The following is a 26,651-nucleotide window of genomic DNA, read 5'->3' as shown; positions in this document are numbered from 1 at the left end:
GATCCATAGAATTTCCATTATAAACCAGAATTTTCAGAGGTGGTATAAAACCAAGCTGTTTTCCTGAACTTTAGACATCTCAGCCCAAATGCCAAGATTTTATTAAATCCTCCACCTGCAGAGGAAAAAGCTAAACATTTCCCTGCAATTTAAGATGCTTCTAAGACATAAACAGTTTCCTTTTTTCTATTCCACTTTTAAGAAATACTCAGAATAAACAGGGAGGGGGATTAAAAAACATATTTACGATAGGTATGGCATAATAATGTTTCAAAAATCTAAAGCTATTTCTCTGAAGTACTTGACTAATATGCCTTCTCTTCACTTGGAGGTTTAAAACCTTGCTTATGTTCTTTTACTATCACTAGGTTACAATAATGCAGTAGTTAAAATGTGTACTTTGGAAAAAAACTTAAAACATACATTTTATGAAATATATAATCTGCATTTGAGGAATTTAAAATAACAGGATAAGACTGTGATGGTTGGTCAAAATCAACACAGCAGAGAAGATTTCCATTAGAAAGGACAGGTAAAATCTTTCAGATTTAGTCCACAGAGACTTTTAATATGTGAACAAACCTCTCAAGTACATATTTAGAAAAATGATCAGAATATGGCCTTTTGGGTAAATAATATGTAATTATAAACACTCTGAGGGGATCATTCAATGTCTTACATTCTGGACTCTACATTAAATACAAAGAGTAAAAAACTATGATGGCAGAATTTTTTCTCCTGTGTATTTGGCTCCATGTAGTGTCTTCAGTTAAAACTCTTCTTTAAAGAAATGCTGTCAGTGCTGTGTCACAACAATGACAACAGAACACAAAATATTTTGGATTCCTGATTTTCAAGAACTAAATTTAATTGCTATGATTAGGAATAAAATAAACACTGGTAGAATATAGCATATGCTAGGATACAACATATGTTAGAAATACTTTCAGAAAATACATGTGACACTGCAGCTTAAACTAAAAGTCTTAAAACTATGCACTTGACTTGATGTGCTACCTTACAGGCCTAAGATGCCCCACAAGGAAGGTCTTTCATGTTTTGCAAGTTTATTTCAGCAGAGAGACTGCAAAATATTTTGGTAACCAATAAGTTGACTTATTTTGAAGAAAACTCAGTGTTATACTGATGATTTTTGTCCAAACTCACCAATATAAAATATCAGATTAAGTTTTTTACTAGTAACTGGATTGTATATTAAAAAAAATAATTCTTCATTCTTTACAAAATCTCAAAAGCTTTTACCAATTTCTTTATCTATAATTTTTTATTTGTGTAAGACACTAAATTCAGAGAGAATATCCTCCTTTCTCTGTGTTCCATAGAAGAGCTAAGATTATGCTTGGAAATCCAGCTGGCTGAATAGGAAAACTAAGTTGGCAGTAGCCATGCACAAGCCTAATAAGATTTTCTGAAACAGCTCCTGAGCAAACAGTTTTCATCCCTCCGCTGCTTCTGTTTTCTTGTACCCAGAAGTTTGAAGCCAACTGTTTGTAAAATACTGACTGCTTTATTTTGGGTCAATGTTTTTGCCAACAGCTGCTCCACTGTCAAACTTTGCATTTAGTGGCAAGTACAAGGGGAAAAAATAAAATAATGAAGGTGAGAATGACACTGTGGTACCTGAGAGCAGTTAAATGCAATGGCAAAGAACACAGCAGTGTCCCAGAGAAAGCAAATGATTTAACCGCATGGCTGCCTACCTCATTACACAGAGAAATATAGTCTTGCAAGTTTTGCCTTCATCCTGTGCTGTGTGGAATAGCAAATCCCAGCATCTCATACAACAGCTGTTACAGTGAATTTATGAAGTACATACTCTTCATCTTCCTCTGTACCTTCCCCTCCTTTTTTTCCCCTTGATCAGGCATCAGCAAAATAGGCATGACTGAATCTGTTTTCTACCTTTGCCATTACTTATTTATGTATGTCTGCTCTGGGGCTATACAAGATGGTGGGAGATGTGGGAAACATTTTGCACATCACTGTTGCAAGATAGTACTAGTATAAGTGGCACTGATATAGCAAAGTATCTTCCCACAGGCACTAATTAAAAAGCAATAAGCTCACTTGAGAAGTGTTTGCTTCCATTTCTTTCCTTCAGTACTCAATGCACTGAAGTCTTTCTCCTTTCTTCCCTGATTACAAATACACGTTAAAACCTGACACAAATAAAGGTACGAGATAGAAACTTTTTTTAAAAAAAAACCATAAACAAAATCTCTTTTGTTACTTTCCTGTGCAAGCTTTTGTATAATGAGTTACAGCTTAAAATTTCTGCCTAGAGAACCTTATTTTTAGAAATCTGGCTGTGAAAGAGCTGCTTTTTAACAGAAGCCTGGGTTCTGAAAAACAGGCTTGTGACTTGACTGCCAGTTTGTTTGTGATGAAATATCAATGTTTTGTATATTTTCTGCAAAATGTTAACTTCTTTAATAGTTATCACATACCCATCACTGTCAGGGATGAGTATTACAACATGTGCATAAATTGTATATTCCTATGTGAACATACAAGGTTAGCAGGATTATATTCTGACAGTGCAAGTAAATGAAGATGGTTCACTTTGCCCATAAACATAATGCAGACAACAGACAAAGTAAAAACTGGGAACAAACAAATGAGACCTCAGAAGTCACTAATGAGGAAAGAAATGAATGGAGGAAGGATAGGAGAGGGTCAGAGAGGAGAGGGTCAGAGAGGCTTGGAGAGGGTGAGAGAGGAGAGAGTCGGAGAGGAGAGGAAAGGAGAAGAGAGGAGAGGAGAGGGGAGGGGAGGGGAGGAGAGGAGAGGGCATTTCACTTTTATTTATGCCTATCAACAGCTATTCATTTACTTCCTACAATTCCAAACTGTCTCTTTGCTTACACACCTTGCCACTATATAAACACATCAAATGCAGAAACTCCAATTTTGAGGTAAATTCCTCAGTGCCTAAACAGGGACCAAAACAGGGTTTACTACTGAGGAACCAAGAACTCACTCCTTGCTTTCCTGCTGAAGGGGACAGGTGAAGAGTCTAAGCTTAAGGACTGAGTCATAACCTACAACTCTACTTCCTATAAGTCTGTAAGTCTTCTTGGTCTCCATCTCTCTGAGATAATATAACTAAATTCAATAAAGTGCATTTAATTAATTGATTAACTTTTAACTGAGACTTTAAACAGGAAAGAACTGCCTGATCATCTTGTGTAATGGGATGCTGAAGTTCCTACTCTGTTTTTAATAAAAAATAGGCCTCATTCCTGCAATAGACCTGTAGATGTAAGAATGCCAGACCTTTAAAAGGGATGTGTTAGGTACTGGTAGAAGTTTAGACAAAGCAAATTGGAGTTCAACAGTGGCTACAGACATACCAGAGAAGTGGAGTCAGCTGGCCAGTACCGAGTTTCTGACCTGCCTCTGGGGTAAAAGTCAGCAAGTTTAAAGCCAATATGTACATCTACCCTACACTACAGTGTGCAATGGAGAAGTATATGAGCCTGGTTAAAATCTCTCTCCCTTATGCCACACTGTATTTCAATATTTGAATTTATGTCTTTCTCTCCCCATGTACACCTATTATATTCAGCAAGAATATAAAGCATTTTCCTTTAGAAAGACAAATACTGTGAAAATGTAAACACTATGTAAATTGCTTACCAAGAATTTCACTTTATCTCACCAAGAAAGAAAAAAGAATATTCTTAGATAAATAAATAGACTCTTTCCTTAAAACCCTAAATCATGAACTAAAGAAATAAAAGCTCCTGATGGGTTGGAGAGCAGAATCGGTAACACAGAAAGAACACAAGAAACTTTGGCATTATGGTATCTTATCTGTTGAAGGAAACCATATGTTCTAAAAGTTATATACTTAGTCCTGGGGCAGGGGAAGAAGAATGATAACAATTACAGTACCATTAACAGATGTACTTTACAGTGGGATTTACAACCTCTTTAGAAAGCGTTTTACAGCTGACCCTTCAGCACTGAGGCTGGTATGTGTCACAGGGGTTAGGAAGCTCAGCTACAATCACCATCATGGGTAAGGTTCTGCTCTGCTCTATAATCCATGAGGAACATCTCCCTGGCAAACAACAGGCTAGAAAATTAAAATGAATTCCCAAATACAAGGGCAGACAGGTGGTGACAGGAATCTAAATCTAGGAAACTAAATTACCATTTCTGTAAAACTCTTGGCACAGTTAATGACGGATTTACTTTTCTCACAAAATAAATTTTCAATTCCAGCCTTGTTACTGACACCTGAACTGAAACACTTGTATAGCAAATAGGTCAATTTAACCAACAGGTTCTGCTCCTTAACCAGTCCCCATAAGATTTTCTGGTACAGCAGTCCCAGAAGTAGTAGTCTGTAGTTTGTGGCTTTGATATGGTCCTGAATAACTGCTGCAGCAAATACTATTACTTTCTAAACCCTATTAGAAAGACAGAAAATCAGGATGGAAGGTTTCTACCACAATGCAAAGGCAGAAAAGGATTCCTTCAGTCAAAGTATTTTCCAAAGGTAATGAAGTGGAGTGTAAAACTTTTGAAGATTAATTTTTCACAGAGGATTAATTTTCTGTCACTTTTATGAGTGAGGATGAGGCATAACATCACTCAGGACAAATATTACATATGTAAAAGTTTTACTTTAATGTCAAATAGTTATAAGTGATAGAGAATAAACCTTCTGCTTTTCATGAACTTTCAAATTCTATAGATACCTGTATTGGTTACTAAAGACTAGGAAAAATGTACTACTATAATTTTACAGTATGTAGTTAATTGACCATGAAGGAATACTGTATATTTATGAATAAATAAACATACACAAAAAGTACATAAAAAGACTGTGTATAGTAACATTGTAATTTTCAAACCATGAATAGGCATAAATTAATGTTAAAATAAAGAAAGAACTATGTTCTTGTTTATTATACAACACCCCTGTTTACTGATTATAAATCTTTATATATCAGTGTTATCCAGACATTGCACACTGAGATTGGTGTCTGAGGAGAGTCTTAGCCAGTGGGTCCTGCAGACACAAGTTGGATCTTATTGTTTACATGATTTTACACTATACTGAAATTGTAAAACAATATAGTGGAAGCCAAGTGCTTCTTTCAATCCAATTTGCTTATCTGTTGCTATTTGTTCAAAAGAGACCAATGATTCTCTCCACATACTCCCAAAATGAAATTTTATTCTAATGTAGACATGCTGCTGGTTGTCACAAATGAGAGGCCTCTTCCGTCATGATCCCCATTTGAAAGGGATTTTGCTCAAACACACACACCAAACTCAGTTTCCCCCATCCTCTCTCAAAAAGTCCTCATCTATGTCAGAATTATCCCTCCTCTCTTGAGTCTTGTTTGCAAAGTGAAAGCAGGAGGACAGCCAAGGAAGTTGCTACATATGGTCATGTCCTTCATTTCATATAGAGACTGATTATAGTATATTATAGGGGCCTCTGGTGGTCTAGTGGTTAGGGTGCAGGACTCTCACCGCTGCGACCCGGGTTCGATTCCCAGCCCCCCGGGCAGATGGAGCTCGTCAGCCCTGTAAGGCAATCCATCTAAGAGAAGGTCACTCTAAACAAACCTACGTCCTGGGGACCTCACTGCCACTGTCCAAGCTCGCTCGGCCCCGGCAGATGAACCTCAGGATTAAAGGGTGGGCTCAGTTCAGCGCACGCTGTGTCTCACCTAAAAAATCCACTGTGCAGGCTCGAAGGGTTAATGACCTTTCCCAAATCTTCGCTCGCGAAGACTGGCCATTATTATAGTAACTTTATCAAAATTTTAACAGCATAGTTGAGGTTGACATAAGGTTGTAACAGATCACAAAATAAGGTTTTTTTCCATCTGTGTGCTTCCAATTTTTGTACAAATATGAGATAACTTGTTAATAGGTGTATTTTGTTCTGCTGAGCTTTAGCTCTGCATGGAGCAGGTAGAAAAATCCCTGTCATTTCATCTCAAATGTAAAGCCATACCAAGAGATTTCATCCCATATATTTCAAGAGAGTCAAATGCCAAGAGACAGATATAGAAACTATAAAATATCAGAGCCATTGACAATAAAACATATTAGATATTGTAAAACAGTAAGAATTAATTAAATAAATCCTTTCCTTTTTCCACTTTATTCTACTATATTTTGTTTTCAGGAGGCTAACTAGGGTTTTTACATCATTCCACTAGATTTTTCAAGCATATGGTCAAATGGAGAACACAGTGACTAAGTGGTAGACTTCCAGCCTCAACAATCTGCATTTGAAAAGGAGCAGATCCATATGGTTTTCTCCTTCTCTTTCTCTCTCTTTTTTTTTTTTTTTGGTGAGTTGTGTACCAGTTGCTAAAACACTTGTCCTTTTTTACATAAGACACAGCATTTACAGGCGCACCTTGTGCTGTGTGAGACAGTTTCAATTCCTGACAGCACAGAAAGCTTAGTTTACTCATTAAAAGGAGCCTTTCCCAGTAGTTAATCTACTGTCTTAGCTTTTACCAACAGCTTTTGGATTTATGCACACTGTGTAATTGGAGAATGTTTATGTATAATTAAAGTACATAGAGACAGGGAAGTCTATTGCAAATTGTTTTTCTAAGTGGAATGCATCTATTTACAGTAAACTAGTGCCAAGATTGTTGCAGTCTAACTCGTAACAGATCTAGTTTCTGAAATTGCTAGCTACACATCGCTGAGACTCATTAAAAGTCAGTATCAGTGGACTGAAGATTTTTGATGTTTTCTTTATCATTAATCTCTATGTCACTGACACAGAGCAGGTTCTGGACCAGCCATTTTCAGGTAAAATCTTCTTTCTTCAGATGAAAGAATAATAAATACAAGATCTTCCATTTTATGCATGTTAGTCATTTTATACACAGATTACTCATATGTGCTTTGTACAGAAAATCCTGGCTACAAGATAAAAATACCAAACTAGAGGTGAGGCTGCTCATGCAACATGCTCTAAAACTGAATGTGATCAAGCATATGAGGAGTGATGCACTTCCTTTATTAATCAGTACTTTACTATTTGGAGGTGAATCTTTAAAGAGAAGGGAGCATAGAGTACTCAGTCACATTTATTCTCACTTGTGTATTGTTTATGGGTCTCACATAACCTTATTACTGTAAAGGGAGTAATATCAGGCCTTGATTTGACTCACTAGCCACAGTAGCCCTTCTTTTTTGAGAGAAGCCCCCAATTCAATTTCTCGCTAGAATGAATTTTTCACAAATAAGGATAATCCTTCATTTAGTGTTCACACACTTGGTTACCTCTTAGCATTCTTCCCTGTCATATCAGGTTTTCAGATTTTATTAAAAATTGCCAGAATTCATTTATGCATTAGTTGGTTTTATTATAGTTATGGACGAGCTGGCATTCAACAAATTTTGCATTAGGAAATAATAGTCATGATTTTATCAGAATATAACAAAACCTATACCAAATTTTACCTGCATTTTCTTGTGACACATTACTGTCCATGCATGTCCAACATATTCAGCCAGCACAAAATGAGTATCTGTACTGGTACAAAAAGTAAACTATTTTTCACTTTCCCATTCAGGGTCCCTAATTTCTTTTATCAGAGAACACAGGGCAAAATGGATTGTAGATAACTATGTGGCCTCCCTGAAGTATACATGAAGATTCTGCTCACTGCACAAAGTTAAGGTTCAATATATGGGTTATATTCTAAATAAGAAAGCTACAAAATGTCAGTTCTCTTCAATGACATATAGAAACTGAAATATGCTAGAAAGAAGTAAAAGCAGAAGAGAAACACAAGAGTCAAACTGAAGGAAAATTTTTCCAATAGAGTACAAGCATTTTAAATAAAATTGCAAAATTTGTAGACTTAAAAGAACCTTAATCTAGCAATTTCATTCTGAAGTAAAGAAAGCCTATGAATTCTAATTTCCTCTTTAAATTACTGTTTTGCCAAAATTCCAAAGTCATCAGTCTTAGCCTTTCCACTGGGCCTGAATTTCAGGAAACAGCTTTTTAAACTAGCCAAAAAACCCAGCGCTGAGATAGAAGGGGGCAGAGAACCTGCTGGCTCTCATTTCTGATCACAGCCTAGAACCTGAACAGCCCCATCCTGCATTCCTCTTAATTTCCTCCATCTGAAACTAAATTTTTCAAATCAAGCAAGTCAAAATGTACAGAAAGAATATGAATATCTAGAATGAACACATTGCTCAGATGAGGACAGTTCAAAATTGTACGTCCTCTTAGCTGCACAGGCAATCTGCAACTTGAGGGAGGACCGATACACTTGAGGTAAATATTGAAAACATGCCCTACCATTTATGACATCTAGATTGGTAACAGAAAAATAACACCATCTTTGGTCATTTTTTCAAAGTTACGGACATTACCCTGCAACAAGGCAGCAGTACTTTCAGCTGGCAGGTTATGTGCAGAGCTAAGCAGCAAAAAGCCAGCAAAAACCTCTCTTGGTGCTCTTCATAGGAACCTGAGGCATCAGCTAAAATGCAGTGCCTTACTCTGAAAAAGGTAACTTCTGCCAACTGAGCTGACTTTTTTGACAGCACTTATGGAAATAAGGACATGCAGAACATACTGATTCTAATGAATCAAGCCTGAATTCAAATTTTTAAAGATACCAATAAAATCTAGAACTTGGAGATGTACAGACAAATTCAAAACAACTGCAAAATGCTTTCATCATCAGATCATAAACAGCTGATGTGCACAAGCAGATCAAATCAAAATATACCACTGATACTCTCTTCTCTCATCTTTTATGATGGTGTGCAAATAGTCTAGAAAAACTTCAGGGTTCAATGTTACATGTGTATTTGTATAGTTAAAAACAAAAAAAAAAACCCAAACAACTGGACTCCTAAGATAATCAAATTCTTAACAGAGAAGCATTTACTAACTTTCAAAAATACCCCCAAACCAAACATAAACATCTTCTACATTCAGGATATACCACTATACTCTTTTTTCTGCATAAAGGAGCAAGCTTTAAACACGTGCAATTACTATAGGGAACCATGGATGTCTTCTTTTGTTCAGCTGCTTAAAACAGAAAAACTTAAATGAGTACTAACAATTTATTCGTGGATTACTAACTGGTCATCACCCCCAAGAAGAAGGGGAAAACCATCATTAGAACACTGCATACCTCTGCCAAGAAAATTAAATCAATATAATTACCATGGTTGTGGTTCCATTACGTTAAAGATGTTTTATAGTAATGAAGCTCTGAGGAAAGATTTAATGAATTTGACTTTAATACCTTTAGATCACAACCCTAGCAATATAACTTAAAATTAGCTGTTTTTTCAGTTAAAGAACTCTTGAGTTTTTACTTGCATAATGTTTAAGTACTCTAAACCTTTCTTATTGCATAATTCAGTCCCAAACCAGGAAAAAGCCCACAATCTCAGACACTACAATTGTAGTGGGATTTCTTCTGCGGTGAGGTAGAATAGAGATCTGTTTATAGTTCTTTTAGACGTAAGTAGTTTCTTTAATATGTTTTAAATTAACCTGTTTAGTTATCAATACTTTACATCAACATACTATAGATAATAATAATTTAGGACATGCATCAGCTTCTTAATGGAGATGAAGGAGCACTTATAATTTGACATTTGCTACTTCTGCTACTAAAATACCTTACGTAAATATACTTATTTTTTCCTTTTGAGCCAGCTGGTGCCTCAGATATTCCAGCACCTTAAAGATCAAGAGGAAAATTATTGACCCTTTAGAATTGTTTAATGTTCATCATTATGAAAAATGTTGAAATAATGTAGTGCTAGCATGCTGTCTCTGTCCCCACAGCTATCTAAGGAATAATACTGGGAAGACAGAAGTTTGGCTGTTCTTTAATAAAGAAAGCAAATTAGGAGAGTTATGCACAGGGACATCTGAATCTCAGTGGCAGCTGCCATATTAAAAAAAAGCCCCACTGTCACAGCCCATGATTTGTTTGTACTGTAATATATTCCAGCAACATATCCACAGCACATTTTGGTCTTATTTAGTAGAAAAGGGGATCTAAAAGAGAGAGAGAGAGAGAGAGAGAGAGAGAGAGACAGGAAGACGAGATCAAGAAGGATTTACCTACATATGTAGCTCTAATGTTTAAAATGCTGATGAATATTCATTGTATCTACTTTCAGCATAAAAGGCTAAGAAACTTTAGAAAGAGGGTCTTTCTTTGTAAGAGAAGGAGTTACTGCATGGAAGAGAGGGCCATCTTTACATGTAGTTAAGACAATACTGTCATAGTTGCCAATAATTAATATGCAAAAAAATGCAACTTTTCCTTTCCCTTGCCAACAATACACATTTGTGAATGCAATATGCAAGCAGAGAGAAAGAATGTTCCCTCTCTGGTTACATTTCTGTCTCAAAGAATATCCAAAACTAAAGCTGAGTAAGGCTTATCACATCTGTTGGTACTCCTTTTTTGTTTGTTTGTTTCCCAAAGGTATACATCTAAACAAAAAATCATAAAAAACATTAATAGAAATAGCACAAGACCTATAAAAGAGTGAAAAAGATTAGAGTCCACAATCTGATCTACATTTATATGTTCAGAGAATGTGCAACATTACAGAAAACCAATTCGAATGCAACTAATATTTTTGACAAAACAAGTGTTACTCTGAGCATAATCCCGGGCCTTCCATGATATACTGAAGTAGACACTAGGGGTGATCTCACCTCTGTGTATAAATATCTGAAGGGAGGATGTAAAACAGACACACCCAGCTCTTTTCAGATCTCTCTAGTGACCGGACGAGGCAATGGGCGCAAAGTGAAACACAGAAGGTGCTGCCTGAATGTGAGAAGTAACCGTTTTACTGTGAGGATGACTGAGGGCTGGCACAGGGTGAGCAGAGAGGCTGTGGAGTCTCCATTCTTAGAGATATTCAAAAGGACATGATCCTGGGCAATGGGCTCCAGGTGGCCCTGCTTGAGCAGGGAGGGTTGAACCAGATGACCTCCAGAAGTCCCTTTCAACCTCAACCATTCTGTGAGTCTGTACTTCTCAGACATCACAGCAACTGGAAGGACAAGATACACCGAACACCATCTGTATTACTAGGCATAAATCTATCCTCTCTGGCAAAATGGTTTGATTCAGAAACTCATGCAAAAGTCTTCTCTGAAAGTAAATTTGGTAACTATTTTCCTTTTCATTTACGACTGTTGTCACCCAGGCTGGAGAAACTCACTGTAGGCTGCACATTAAAAGGCAGTTTTATTTCACAGCATGACTTGAAGCAGTACATAATACTGAAGTCATTTTCCCTCTCTCCAATAGCTGGTATTTTTTCTAGCTTTTGAGACACTTTATAATATGTAATATCACTGAAAACACATACTGCAATAAATATTATAAATCATGCATCAATATCTCAGAGCTTATAACAGAATTAGGAGTTAAAATACAATTTCTTGTCCCATTAAAATGAAAGAAGAACCTATATTATTTTACCAACATAGAGGCAAAACTGTTCTGTTTGCCAAGTTTATTTTGCATGAAAGAATTGCTGTTCCTGTCTTTTGAAATGTATGGAATATTTTCTTTTTCATAAATCAAATATTTTTTTTTTCATTTACTGTATATTACAATTGATGTGCAATGTAATGAAATTTTTCTTAAGGGATATTTAAAAAGTAAAGGAAATATATAGCCAAAAACCTGAATAAACCCATGTCAAGTCTTCTGAATCCTACCAACTGTTCTCTTCAGATGGAGCTGAGCACTTTGGAGGCCAGCCACAATGGCAGTGTCACTATGTGAGACAGGTGCAAGAGTGAGGCTTTCCTTTAAGAGGTTCAGTGGGAATTGAGACTTGGAGCCAAAGACAGAAGTGAAGGAGAAAGAAAAAAATGCTTTTAAAATAATTTTTAAGTCACCCAGTGTTGAGCTTTTTTATTTCTGTAAGTGCCACAGTATCTTAAACAGGGCCCAGGAACATTCATTGGAGCAGCCTTCCCAGGGTGTGGATGGATTTGGCAAAATCTAACATATCATCAAAGAAAACAGACTTTTAAAAGTAGAAATGTAGGGATTATTTTTTTTCTTCTGATAACCACAGAATTAAAAGCATTGAAGACACTGGATGAGCAATGGCAGAATCAGACCTGCAGACCACCTGCGATCATTCTTAGGAAAGTTCCACCAGTAATTCCAAATTCTGAGTCAGCTTAGCACTACATTTATTTAATGCTGATGCTCTGCACCAAGTCACTGCAAGCAACATGAGAACAATATGGAAGAGTGGATGACATGAGTTCCTTATGAGGATGGCACTTGTGGAACTACAGTACAAAATATCAAAATATTTGCCTCCTTGGTCATGCCAATTCGTGATAGATTCTCCTTTGCTATGATGGAAAAATATTCCTTTCTGAGACAGATTTTGTTATTGGAAAGTGCTCAAACTATCTAATGGATATGAAAGATAGAGGTTTTGTATCTAGCACGGACTTGGACGTGAAAGACGAACACCATTAGGAGACAGGACTTACTATCAAAGTATAGTTCTGCACTAAGAGTCTCAGCAGTTCATATTCATGATCGATCTGTCACTATCAGATCGGTTTATATGAAAAATGAGTGCACAGAAGAGTACATTTCCCTGTGCAGCAGGTAGGGAGAAGATCAGAATATGCCTGATTTCTCTCTGGAATCTCTCTGGGCTTGGCCTACACAACAGAATAACACATCTGTATCTTAAGATGTTCCATCACTCTCATAAAACACTGGTTCACTAGAAAAAAAACCTTAGGCTTATGATTAAGCATGCTGACTTAATATAAGTAATGCAAAAAGATTTCCTGAATCTCTGAAAACCCTGGAAAAAATTATTCCAAGAGCTCATTTTCTCTGCACTAGTCTTCTCAAGGCAGCATTAACATCAGTGCCCAGTCGTGGTAATTTAGATGTCAGAATTGAGACATTTCCCATTATTTATGTAGAAAGAAGCACATATATTGAATACATGTAATTTCCTGTAAGTACTACTTCTGTCAGCCAAATGCAGGGAAATTAAGCTATTTTTGTACTAACACATTCATTAGCAGGAACCCAAAAATAAATGGTTGTTTCACATTTGTTAGTTTGACCGTGGAAAACACATTACAGTGGTAACTTTCTTATGCACAGTATTCAGCAGAAGTAATTTAACACATAGTGTTTGTCATGTGTTAGCTAAAATACATCAAAAACATTTTTATCCTCAAAGCAGACATGTAATTTTGGAGAGACAGATACCTACGTCACCCAGTCTCAAGAATTCAATCACATTTTTAATATTTCCCTAGCCTGTAAATGAGATCACACTTTATCACATACACTTCAATGAGTGTTTATTTTGCAGTTTAGCTTCAAAGGACAGATTGATTTTTTGTAATCTGACTGCAATATTACCCCTGCAGTGTAACCAGCAGAGGGGAGAAGCTGACTCAGCATCGGTAAGGGCTACATAATTTCAGAGGTGCTACTTGTCCCCTTCTCTTTCAGTCAGCCTTGCTCCAAAGCCATAAGCAGTACTCTTTCCTTTCTTTGTCACTGAGCCAGGATACAAGTAATTAATTCCATGAAAAAGATGTGATCTGAAATGAGCACTGTTGAGGGGTCAGGTACTGGGGAAAGGAGTTTCACAATGATATATATATATAAACAAGAAGTAAAAGTTTATATTCATCAAAAAGAAAACACCCTGTTTAAATAACTTAAGAGTTAGGAAGAAAGAACTAAAAAAAATTATTGTATTAAAGATCTTTCTCTTCCTAGGAAATATGAAAGTATCGAATTCCAAATGCCACACCACCATCTATTAGGAAGAGCACTTGCACTGTCTATGACCTGTTATTCCTCAGTCATTGAAAGGCACTCATAAGACCACAGCGCTTTTCCCTCACAGAACTGGGATGTACTTCACAGCCTATTCTAACTGACAGGAGACCTAAATGGCAAGCCTTTCATGGCTGCAGAGAAACAAAATCCAGCAAATGCCCATTTGTTTGTTAGGTTAAGATGAAAAGCAATAGATGAAAGCAACACCCCTGGTACGACAAATGATGGAGGAGCAGTTCTGTGGCAGAGACAGTTTAACAAAACCTGTGAAGTCAGGAGGCTCCTCTGGAGCACAGAGGGCAGGGACAGCCATGGGACTATTCACACCAAATGTCCTGTAAGTGCCAGAAACTAAGCCTCAGCTGCAGGGAGCTAAATCAGATATAACTCCCTATGTCTGAAAAGATCTGATAAAATGATGTGAACTATAAGGAACACTTGGAAAGTATAGAAGAAGTTGTGACAAACTCCTTTGGGTGCTTGCACTAGAAGATTTACTGAAAACTCAACCAGTACTAACTACCAAGGACACAATGAGAAGAATGACCAAATAGTAATGAGTCCCCGCATTAGAAATGGCCTCACCATAGCACCTGTGGCTGAGTAGGGAGACCTAAAGTCTGTTTACCACACTTCAATCCACAGTCTTTCTCTAGTTGAATTCAGTATTATGACAGATACCAAATCAAATGTCTTTTGTACCAGGAGTACATCACAGAATCAATTACACTGAAAAAGTCTGGGTTTGTGTATAGTTGGTGCATATCAGTTTTCAGAATCAGGCCTTCCATTCACAGATACACATTTTCCTTTTCAATATAGAGTTAACACTATGAATATTAACACTCTTATGGCTCCAAAAGAAGAACTGCAAATGTGACTGCTTTAATTAGACTTTCTTTTGTGGGGTTTTGTTTGTTTATTTTAGGTTTTCTGTTGCCTCCTTTTTTTTTTTTTGGTGGTTTCGTTTTGTGGTTTTTTTTCCTGGAAAGAAGAATATCATAATTATCTGAATCACAGCTCCTGAAACAAATTGCAGAATTGTATGATATGAAAAAAACCCCAAACAACCAACGAACAACACTGTGAAACTAATGACTAAAATTTTCAGTTTATATGAAGAAAGTTACTGGTAGGTTTCTAGGTGGTCTACACCAGACTCCCACACTCAGTCTTTGCAGACATGCTTTTGTGCTTGATTAATTAGAGAAACTAGGGAGAGCTGATACTTCTGGACTGACTGACGTTTTCTTATAATTAAATCAACCTGGTATGTATCTCCCATAAAGCATTAGGTCATGAAATGTCCATAAAACACCAGCCTAAGTGTCAAATGAAAAATAATAAATTTAATATTTAGAAGGATGTCTTTGGTAAAAATAAAAACAGTGGGCTCTTTAATTTCAGAGAAATATAGTATCATAAATTCACTCTAAGCATCATATATTAAAATAATGCTATGCAAATAGGCATGACAGTTAAATAAGGTTTTGGAATAAGACTGTTTAAATGAGTAAGTAATATTTTAAAATGTAAGTCAACACACCATGAAAAAAGAAAGCTCAATTTAATTAAGCTGGTCATTTGTAGTTTAGGTAGGAAAAGAATTAGCATGTAGAGTAAGTGAAAGTTGCCCAAAGCTTTATGTGCGTTTTACACAGGTATTCACTTTCATCTCAATAAAAGAACTAGTGTAACAGATGCTGGTTTACACGGTGCTTTGGTGCTTACAGCATAAGAGAGATTCTCAAGAAACTTGCTGTGTTGCCATGTAAAGGTCAGGCACGGTTCAGGAAGAATGGGAGGAAAAAAGAGAGCTACAAAAATGTGGCTTTGCTGGCAAATCTGTAGTATAGTGGTACAGACATGCTTTTTTTACAGTTTATTCATGTCAACTTTATTTTGACTAATTTCTCTATACAAGGAAAATAACTGTAGAACCAGTAGAGAAGATGTATATCAGCAATCACTGACACAGTCCAGTGGGATTGGAGGCGAAAGGTAAAGGGTTTGGGATAATATACTAACTTGAACTTTTTTGTGATATGCAAGTCATATCATTTAAAGTCAAATGATTGACAGTAAGAGTTTCAGCTGGACAGAACTTGCCTATTGTAGGCTGCAGCGCACTGAAGAAAGCAGAGCACTTTCTGTATGGGCCACACTTCTGCCTGGCCTTAACACAGAGAGGCCTCTACACAGTACTGAAAAATAAATGAGTCTTAGTACATATTAGAAGCGTCCTCAGGTGGAATTATTTCCTGTCTCCCTGGAATAGAGACCAGAAAATGACAAAAAAAGAGGTTCACAAGGGCCAGGCACCTGCCAAATCTGTATCTCTACAGCCAGAGAACTGAGGTAGACGCTATGTATTTATAAAACAAACTGACTGTTGAACAGCACATTCATGAGACTAAGTGTGCCCATATTTCAAATATTGCATTTTAGAAGTCCAGAGGACTGACAGCCCAAGCTGCAAAACCAGCATGCTCACTGTTCCTAACTTCTGTGTTCTGCTTGAATTTGAGAGACAAAGAATGATAAAAGATTTTCTTTGTTTTGGGAGAAAAGTAACAAGAATCTTAAGTGCAAATTAATTTCATAGACAAGCATTATTTAAAAACTAAAACAGACTAAAATTATCATTTGATACTCTCCAAAAGATATCTTCCTTTTGTCTTTTGTACTTTTATGCTGAAGTAACTTCTCAAATCTTCTGAAAGCTGGGATTTTTTTAATCAATCTTGAAAACTGGAACAGCTTCCACTGCAAGTTTTCAGCTATTCTTTTCATATTTACTGTACAATATGCAAATAAAAAAAAGAAGCTGCTGTAATCTGTCCATTCAATTGAATTTATCAGCTTGTGTATATTTATTGTTTCATCGACCCTGTACATGCTAAACAAATGTGAGCCCATGTACATTCCAGGCAATTAGAACTTATTGATAAGCATACCATACTCAAACTTTTTATAATAGAGTTTCCAGCATGGAGTTATGAGGAATTCCTGGGAGACAATAAAAGGTTGGATTTTTTGTTTGGTTGGTTGGTTTTTAAGTCTCCAAAACAAATAACACTGTTTAGCAGACACTATAAAAGCTGAAAAGTTGGGAAATTTATTAAAGTTTACTTAATAAAAGGAACATAGAGATTCCAAACCAAACGGTATAGATGTGAAAGTCATCATTCCCAAAAGTGGGCATGCTGAAGAAAGACACTGAGTCTAGCAAAGGACTCATGTTTTGTGACATCAATGTGATGCACAAGATTCAGACTCATCTAGTGATAACAGCAATGTCTTTCAGCAGCACTGACTGCTTGTATTCCAGCTGAATACAATGTTGCCTGTGTTTCTATCCATCCCACCACTGAAAATGTACATTAATGGTGACTTCTCTTGTGTCTTGATTTATATGTGATTAAGCCTATACTAATCACTAAATGCAACTTTTGAGAGAAAAAAATCCCCTTAGATGTGTTCATCTGGAACACCACAAAATGTAACTCTCTGAAGCCTCTGAAATACATCAGAGACAGTCAGGTAATTCAGGATTAGCACACAAAACTTGAGGGAGTTCGTTGTTATAGCTTTTTGAATTGGATGTGTATAAGCATGGTATGATTTATTCTTTTCAATGAGAATAGAGGAGCTGGGTTTTTAAAGACTCTTATAATGCTATTACATGTAGAGACATTGAAGCACTGTGCTACACTGAGAACATGAAGCTGAAATTAACCACTTTAAACCGCAGTGAAAACAAATTTGAACATCTGCACATGTGCCAAATATGAAAGTCCCTGCCCCAAGCTATAGCATGGTACGGCTCACTCTCCTTCAAAACCTAAACCTCTCACAATCACAAACTTGGTTGACAAACACTGATTTATGAGAGAGAAGAGGCTCTCATTCAACAGTAACAGAACCAGTAAAATTCAGCAGCACTTAGACCAAAAAAACCCCAAAACACAAAAAACCAAACCAAAAACTAAAAGAAACAAAACACACACAAACACAAACAAACAAACAAACTACTGCACATTCAAGTCAAAAAAACACTTTCCTCATTTTAGGATGCAAACCAAGCTTGACAGATCTCCTACTAACTTTCTAGTCCAACGCAGTAAGTTTCCTTTGGCTTTACATGCAGCAACTAGGCTGGAAGGATTAATATTCTCATTTGCACAGCCACTCAAAACCTTCTTATCTCATTCCATAACGGCCACAAATCTAGATCTGAATTCAGGTTTTTCTGTGGCCTTTACAACTGCTACAAGCTTTGAATAAGCATCTATAATCCCATCTTTTTAGCATACATGTAGTTGTATACATTGTGCATACTACCAGCTTAATCATTAGCCCTCAAAGAGGGGCTATGTCTTTCCAGAACTGGAGTTCTAATCTGCACTTTGTTCCTTGCATATGATGCAAATAATGGAGATAAATAAACGAAACTTTCAAAAGCCTTTGAATTACTCTTCTTGGTTTTAAACAGCAAGAAAAAAAACAAGTAGGAATACATATATACGTAGCCACATGTATGCAAACAGAAAAAACTAGATATATCATTTCCATATACTCCAAAACCTTGAAAAAAAATCCAAAAAAGCTTACCCTATCCAAGGTCAGGGTTCCTTGTTTACACACATTGCAGCGGACCCTCAGTTTCCCAGGCTTCACATCTTGGCAGAAATTTTTGCAAAAAACGTAAAAACTGTTGTAACTAGCTGCACCTGTCAGAAGGGAAAAACAAACAAACAGAAAACAACCACTTTTGTTGTATACTGAAAATCAGTAACAAACTGTTGTGAAAGGTTTCTATTTGACTCTTTAAGTAATAAGTTAAAATAATTTTACTTTCTGAGGACAGCATTATGATCATCTTATCTTGCCTGGTCTAGTTCTTAACACCTTCCAGTAACTCCTGCTTCTTGACCAATAATTACAGGTGGACTACACTGTAACTCCTAGGAAATGCATCCTGTCTACAGTTTAAGCTTACCACTCATGAGCACCAACTGTAATCTTTGGCAAGTGGTCTATGAGATTAATTACCTCAGCTCTCCATAATTTGCATCTTACTTGTCTAGCTGCAAGTTTTATGAGGTCAAATTGCATGAAAATTTCTTTGGATGAAGTTTAAAAGACGAGTTTGACTGATATCATAGAAAGAAAACAAATATTTAATTTAGCAAATTTACTTTTATTCATGGAAGACTGAAAGCCACTTCTTTATCCTTGCTGGCAGATGTATAACCTAGCAAAGTTTGTAAACTGCTGCCAAGATATTAGGCCAAGTAAATTTTCAAGGAAAATGAAATGAAACGCATGCTGTTTGTGAAACTATGGAACAGAATGTGATATGCAGAGAGTTGTGGAAGCCCAGGGCAATGCTAATGAATTTGATTTCACAGGCAATGCTGATCACTGCTTGGAGTGAAGTACTTTTTAGAATGCCTACTGCTATTCCTTAGAAAATTTTGAAATATCCATGGCATGAATTAAATCTAGATTATACACCTCCAAGTTCAGAGACTCAAGTGTATTATCAGAAGTTGAACTAAGATCAGAATAAAGTTTTAAACAGATATTTCTCAATTTCAACAGATTTGACCCATTAACATTGGGGAACTTCAGAATCAGTAGCAGTCCCTTAGAGATGAAAACCTTTTCACTGTCTTTCTCCCCATTCTACTATTTTTCTCTGCATTCATCAGCATAGTATATTCTATTTATGTACACAGTAAATATTACCTAGAATAATATTTTTAAACATGGCTGACCTGCTTTATTTTTACGTGTTTCTCACACAGTAAGGGTCAGACCCTGTGTCCTGCCAATGCAAAATGCCTAACAAATACATGCTATTCCTATTCATGGGTGTCCTAAGATAAATGTTCTCAAATATCATATGAATGTAATTAAAATATAATTTCAGTGTCCGAAGCTCAACCTCAGAGTACTATGTCATTCAAAAAAACTTGCTTACTATAAAAAACTATGTAGATGTCTACAAAGAATGTAGATGTATACACTGCTGAAAGAAGAAATTTTGTGATATTTTTTCAATTCTTCAGAAACATAAGTTACATAAGAGTACATCAGTGATGTATCCAATACTAATTTTAGTTAACTAATCTATCAAGTATTTTCATGCTTCCCTGGAGAATAATAATCACCATACCAGAACATAAAGCACAACAAAACCTAAACTTAATTCAGTTTCTGTGGAAAATTGCCACACATCCATATATTCACACACATACAAACTAGTAGACGCCCACAAATAAACAAGATGATTTCAGCCACTTATTCCTGACTTGACCTCAAGGTGAAGGAAGTGAGACCAGAACCTGTTTTCTTATCCCCAGTCCTCTCCCATTGTTCCAGTTTCTTATAGGGGTTGTCTCATGGGACTACTGAAAGGGCTGCTTCTGTTCACAAGTAGGGGCACTTATCCTGAGTAGTTCTGTGGTGCCACCACTCCCTGTCTTAGTTTGTTCCTACTCTCCAGAAGGATTCCTGCCAGAAGGATTCCTGTCATGACTCTAATGAAACCCTTCCAGCTAAACAGAGCCATCTGAGTACAAGAGCCCTTACAGCATAAAATATTTTGTTAATTGGCTGATGCCTTTCCTGATCCAGTCCTCCACTCCCTGATGTCTTGTGTCCCTGTCTCACATTTTATGCCAAGTTTATTTCAAGCATTAAAATACTTGAGGCAGGAATCATGCTCTGTGTCTTTGTGTTCTAAGCTCATTCCATCTGGACCCAAAAATAAAATTATTTTATTGATAATATTCTGCAAAATATTCACAGGATAGTATGGCATAAATCAGCATGACTGAATATGGCAGTAAAAATTAGTAGTCATAGGAGAGGCCTAAAATGAGACATATTGCTGATTTACTATAGAGGATAAATCTTATGCATTAGCTTGATATTTGCTCTGTGCAAAAATAGACTACATTACCTCAATAGTCATTTTTCTTAGCACTTTCAATTTTGTTTTCCTTTTTTATGAATACAAAAAGTCCCTCTAAACACATCCTCTATGCACAAATTTGAAACACGAGAAACAAATTTATAATCTAATGGGTTGGAACAGTTAAGCAGCACAGAACTATTCAGAGGCACAGAATAACTTTTGAAATGTCTGCTATAGCAAGGAAGAAGGAAAGGAACAAGAGGACAAGAGGAATGCACTTATTTTAGAAGGAATATGTTAAATGGAGTTTTCAGCAACCCATTCACTATTTTATGCACGTGTGCTGATCACTTTCTCACAAAGCTCAGTTACATTATTACATGTATGTCCTGAGCAGCATCACCAGGCAAAACAAAGACTGGACTAAAAATGCAAATGCTGAAAGACACCTAACAATGCAATACTGATGGCCATCATTAAACTCTGTATTGACTTGTTTACATCACTGCCTACATTAGCATGGCCCTTGGCTGAGACTGCATCCCATTGGGCCCCTTTTCAGAGGGGAACTGAAAGAAACAGGAACAAGGAAATCTGTCTTATGCACCAGCTCTGACATATCAGTATTAACAAAACATGTAACTATGGTACTGTGCCAGTAATCACTAAAACTGCTGCAGGATCAACCATATAATAAATGTATGAAGTGTACACTTTTGGGGTGTATAACTGTAGCGGGTACCCATCAAGCCACTCTATCACTGTCCTCTGCAACTGGACAGAGGAAGAGAAAATATAACTAAGGGCTCATGAGCTGAGATAAGGACTGGGGGACATGACTCAGCAATCACTGAGTCAAAACAGACTCTAAATGGGGATATTAATTAAATTTACTAACAGAATCAGAGTAGGAAAATGAGAAGTAAAATAAATCTTAAAACCACTTTCCTCCCACCCCACCCTCCTTCCCAATTTCTGCCTTCTCTCCCTCAGTGGTGAAAGGAGATGGGAATGGGGGTTACAGTCAGTTCACCACAGGTTGTTTCTGCCACTGCTCAGAGACAGGAGCCTCTCCCCTGCTCCCCGTGTGGTCCCTCCCATGGGAGACAGTGCTTCACAAACTTCTCCAGTGTGGATCCATCCTACAGGCAACAGTTCTTCACAAACTGCTGCAAAGTGGGTCATTTTTCCACAGGGTGAAGTCCTTCAGGCACAGGATGCTCCAGTATGGGTCCCCCACAGGGCCACAAGTCCTACCAGGAAAACCTTCTCCCGCATGGGCTCCTCTTCCCACAGGTCAGCAGGTCCCTGCCAGGACCCTGATCCAGCATGGGCCTCCCATGGGGTCACAGCCTCCTTTGGGCATCCACCTGCTCTGGTGTGGGTCCCCTCCACAGGCTGCAGGTGGATCTCTGCACTCCCATGGTCCTCCATGGGCTGCAGGGGCACAGCTGCTCCGCCATGGGCTGCACCACGGGCTGCAGGGGCCTCAGCTCTGGTGCCTGGAGCACCTCCTGCCCCTCCTTCTGCACTGACCTCAGTCTCTGCAGAGCTGTACACATGTTCTCACTCCACGCTTCTCTGGCTGCAATTTTCATCTGCCCAAATAACTTTTTTTTTTTTACTCCTTCTGAAATATGTTGTCACAGGCATCACTATCATTTCTGACTGACAGCCTTGGCCAGTGGTGGGTATGTCCTGGAGTCAGCTGGCATTGGTTCCACCAGACATGGGGGAAGCTTCCAGCAGCTTCTCACCGAAGAGACCCGTGTAGCCTCCTGCTACCAAAACCTGGCCGCACAAACCCAAAAAGTTTAATAAGAATTCAGGAAACAATCCCTACTTTGCAGTTTTCACTTTCAAATATTATCATATAAAGCTATTTATGACAGGCCAGTTTTAGTAAAATGCTTGGTGGGTTTCTCTATCAAGTTCATTTAATTAAGTTGTTTTTACTGGCAAAAAAAATGCATGAAGATATGAATGCAAAAGGCTGCTCATTTATGATCTATGTCATGACCTGTCTTCTCATCCCAGTGAGACACACTCTCTCAAAGCTGATTCCCTCACAAATATCCCATAATAAAAATAGACTTAAAACTGTTCTCTCCCTTTAGTATTTTATATGAAAAGAGAAAGTAGCTTTCTCTGATGTGTATCCCAGTGTTTTGTACTGTCTCCCCATTTAGGTTTTTTAGCTCCTTACTTCCTTTTTTTCTGTGTTGTTAATGATGACCATGCTGTGGGAGCTTTGTACATGTTAGTGATAGCACAGACCAATTATTCTGATATGCATGACTAGTTAATGAGAAAACATTAGTCATGAGTATAGACCTGATCCTGAAATCTCTAATCAGTCAAAACACCTATTATCATCTATATGACTGTTTAAGTGAATAAAATCTGAATAGGGATATTAGTAGCTAACCTACTGTTTCCATTTGAACTGCATTTTCATATAGATGATAATGATTACTGAGTCTTTTCTATAATCAGCTATTTAAAAGAGGACACAGCTACAGGAAGTCTTTCAACAGATTGAAAACTACATAAAGCTAGTATTGTTTCAGATTCCATTATATTTACATTTAGACTAGTTGTAATTTGTAAAACGTAGACTGACTGTCAGAGACCTCAGACTATTTCTGCAATTTGCACTCACGTAATGAAAAACACACAGTTAGAAGTGAACAAAAAAAACATTCTTCCAAATGCCTTCACTTTAAGGACTTTGCTTGATTCAACACAGTAGGAGAAAAAACATCTGAAGTATAAGCCTACAAGTCTCAAAGTAGTGAAAATTTCCACATAAAGCTGAATTAAAAAAAAAATGCGTAGGTTGCACTACTGCACTTGAATAAGGAGAAATTACTTATAAGATCCTATTCACTTTCCAAAAATATAACTGGAATGTTCTGCCTTTAAACTTTTTTTCTTTAACCACTCTTCTTTAGCAGCAAAGATTTTACAGAGCATGGAACTTTCATCCCCAGACCGATGTATGCAGATGCACACATTTATGAAACTTTTGTACCCGTTCTTGATTATATTTATTCTTCATGATGACTATCTAATTTAGAAGATAGAAATGGTATTAATTTAACAGCTATATTCGTCTAAACTGATTGTGTTATATTCTAGTGAGAAAAAGACACTTTTACAGTTTGATTTAATTCATCCTAAAGTAGATATAAAATGATACAAACATGTCAGATAAATTGTGTCTAAAAGAGTCTGTTTTTTTCTGTTGTGGGGATTTAGAACCACTAAGTCTGGTAGAAATATCTACATTGCAAACCTCTAAAATTAGGGGAGATGAATGCCACTTGGTGTTGCTGTGCACAAGAACTCATGAAAAAGAGCTGCAGTATTTTGAAGTATGGATAACAATACGAAATAGACTAAACAGGAAAAAAAACCCAAACTCACCATAATTCTTTTCCTTGAGACTGAAATATGATTTGCAGAATGTCTATGGACCTCATGTAATTAAAGTATATGGAAGACACAGCTATTGAGAAAAAATAAAAGGACTTGTCACTGTAACAAGGACTAAAAATTTAAGAAGAGTTGAAATTTGGCTGAAGAGGGTGTAGTGCCTGTGTAAGAGGTGGAGTATCAGAAGTACTTGAAAAAGACAACAGGGCACATTTATCTTTTTAAAACATTCTGGGTGAAAAATTTTTCTGTGGAAAAAAAACTTCTATGAATTAAAAAAAAAAAAAACAAATGCAAAAAGGATAGTATTTGTTCTGTTTTAAATTCTGGGAATTCAGAGGGGGGAAGGCAAAAATTTTATTAAGCATTTTTACCCAGAAAGAATCTTCTGCTTCACTTCTCTGAGCCTCAGAATTATTTACCTTCACTTTCTTTTATATTTCACCCAAATCTTTCATTATCTTGCTACCCAGATAATTTCTGTAATTACCTTTTCCCATTCTCGTTCCCTTTCCTGACCTCTATGTATGCTTCACCTTTCTCTTTCTTCTCACAATATACCTACCTCTTCTTCAGCTTGCTCTCTGATTTTCAGACAAAGGAGCAAAATTCAACATTAACGCTAGTATAGTTCATATTTACAATAAGGACTGAAGGCAGCAAAAAGAGAAAAAAAACAATTGGTATGATTCTGCCAGACAGCAAAATATGAGGGGAAAAAAAAGAAAACCAGACAATTTCATGGAACTGATGAAAGCCTGACAAATAATACATGGGAGAAAAACATTGCTACCACATATGTTAACAAAGCGTTCAAGACGTAAGGGTATCAAAAGATCTCCCTGAAAATGTACTCCTTTTGCATGAGGAAACCACTATGCACCAACCATAATATCGCCAAAAAGCACCACCCTGACTGCTTTTTACATCATTGAAGGAACTGAGTGTTACCTGTGCTGATAGCAACTGGCTAAAACTGGTTTATTTGCAGTTGAAGGCAGGGACTTCTGGGTTTAAGCCCAAGCACATGAAGGGAAGCAAAGCTGCTCCAGAAAACTATGCCTAGGTGGCACAGATCATGTACTGTAGGCTTCAGCATTGAAAAGCAGATCCAGTTGAGCACAGTTTCAGCAAATAAACTAAGAAATGTTTAAAAATTAAACCACTGGTCATTAAGAAAGTCCCAGATCGTGCCAGAAAAGCAAGAAGATATAAATCCAAACACAGCATATCTAAAAACATAGCCTGGGCATGGAACAAAGGTAAGGACCTGAGGTTAAGTGTAACTCCTGGAACAGTGGGCCCACTGAGGATGGGGAGATGAAAACCCTGACAAGGATTCCAGCAGCTCTTTCTCACACAGCTCTTTCCATATAAGCCTGATCCAGGGTTACACAACTGCCCATTTCACAGCCGGCCTTTGATAAGATCAGTTAAACACCCAAGGGATGAGGGAGATTGAAGAAATGGCAGTCTGTTGGTGCCTTTACACCAAAGAAGTGATATCCCAGAAAATACCCATGTCATGTCCAACAAGAAACAAACTACTCACAGATCATAAGAAGGGTAAAAAAAACACAACAAAACTATCATCAGCTTCCTAAATTGATAATGTCCCAAATAAAAAGAAGCTATATTTGAATCTATAGAATGGATGCCTGCATTTGCAAATTGAAGATGAAACTGTATCAGTTATTAATAGTTTCAAATATGTGACATTTCACAAAGGCACATCCGCACAGGGGATACTACACAGTTTTGGCGACCACCTTTTTGACAATACAGAATGTAAACTTCAAATTTCTGTTCTTGGTCAGTTGGAAATTTTATTCCTACTGTATTGTACAATCACAGTAATTAGATACATCTCTTTTGATTGAAGTTCAAAAATCAGCTTACTCTCAGTCAAAATAATGGCTATTCCTACTGAGATTCTTCTCTGTATAAGCACTCTAAGTACTTCCAGTGTCCCAAAAAACCTTGCTCTACTTAACTAATGTTGCCCAGATACAGGTACTAACATATCAATGGTAATTGGAAGTAAGAAAGGCCAGTAAAAAGCAGCAACAGTATTGCTGTTAGCTTTGTTACAGTCTCTTATCCTATTACAAAACATTCTGAAAATGTTTGTTTTTCAGCGCACACAAGGAATAAACAATCAGGTAGGAAAGCTTATGGAAGATGTTTAATTTATTTAAGGTACTAAAACTTTATACCTGGAAGTGGTCAAGGCCTGATTGGATGAGGCTTTGAGCAAACTGGTCTAGTGGAAGGGGGGTTGGAAGTAGATGATCTTTAAGATCTCTTCCGACCCAAATAATTCTAGTATTCTAAGATTAAAAGCCTTCCTCAGCAGTTTTTTTAACAGAAACTATACTGTTACTAAATGAAAAATTCTCTTG

General features: G+C 37.0%; 1 protein-coding gene across 3 annotated transcripts in view; it reads right to left on the bottom strand.

The window, feature by feature from the left end:
• The window catches only part of PARK2 (parkin RBR E3 ubiquitin protein ligase), a 706,473-nt gene that overhangs the window by 437,685 nt on the left and 242,137 nt on the right, over positions 1 to 26,651 (bottom strand). For all 3 annotated transcript variants that reach the window (XM_017813699.1, XM_017813701.1, XM_017813700.1), the window contains exon 4: positions 18,498 to 18,616. In XM_017813699.1, coding sequence (XP_017669188.1) covers positions 18,498 to 18,616 — 119 coding nt within the window. The remainder of the gene's footprint in view (positions 1 to 18,497; positions 18,617 to 26,651) is intronic.

Source organism: Lepidothrix coronata, unplaced genomic scaffold (genome assembly GCF_001604755.1).
Source record: "Lepidothrix coronata isolate B3197 unplaced genomic scaffold, Lepidothrix_coronata-1.0 Scaffold42, whole genome shotgun sequence".
Lineage (NCBI taxonomy): Eukaryota > Metazoa > Chordata > Aves > Passeriformes > Pipridae > Lepidothrix > Lepidothrix coronata.
Note: the sequence above shows the minus strand (reverse complement) of the source record. Positions and strands in the feature narration are given on the sequence as shown.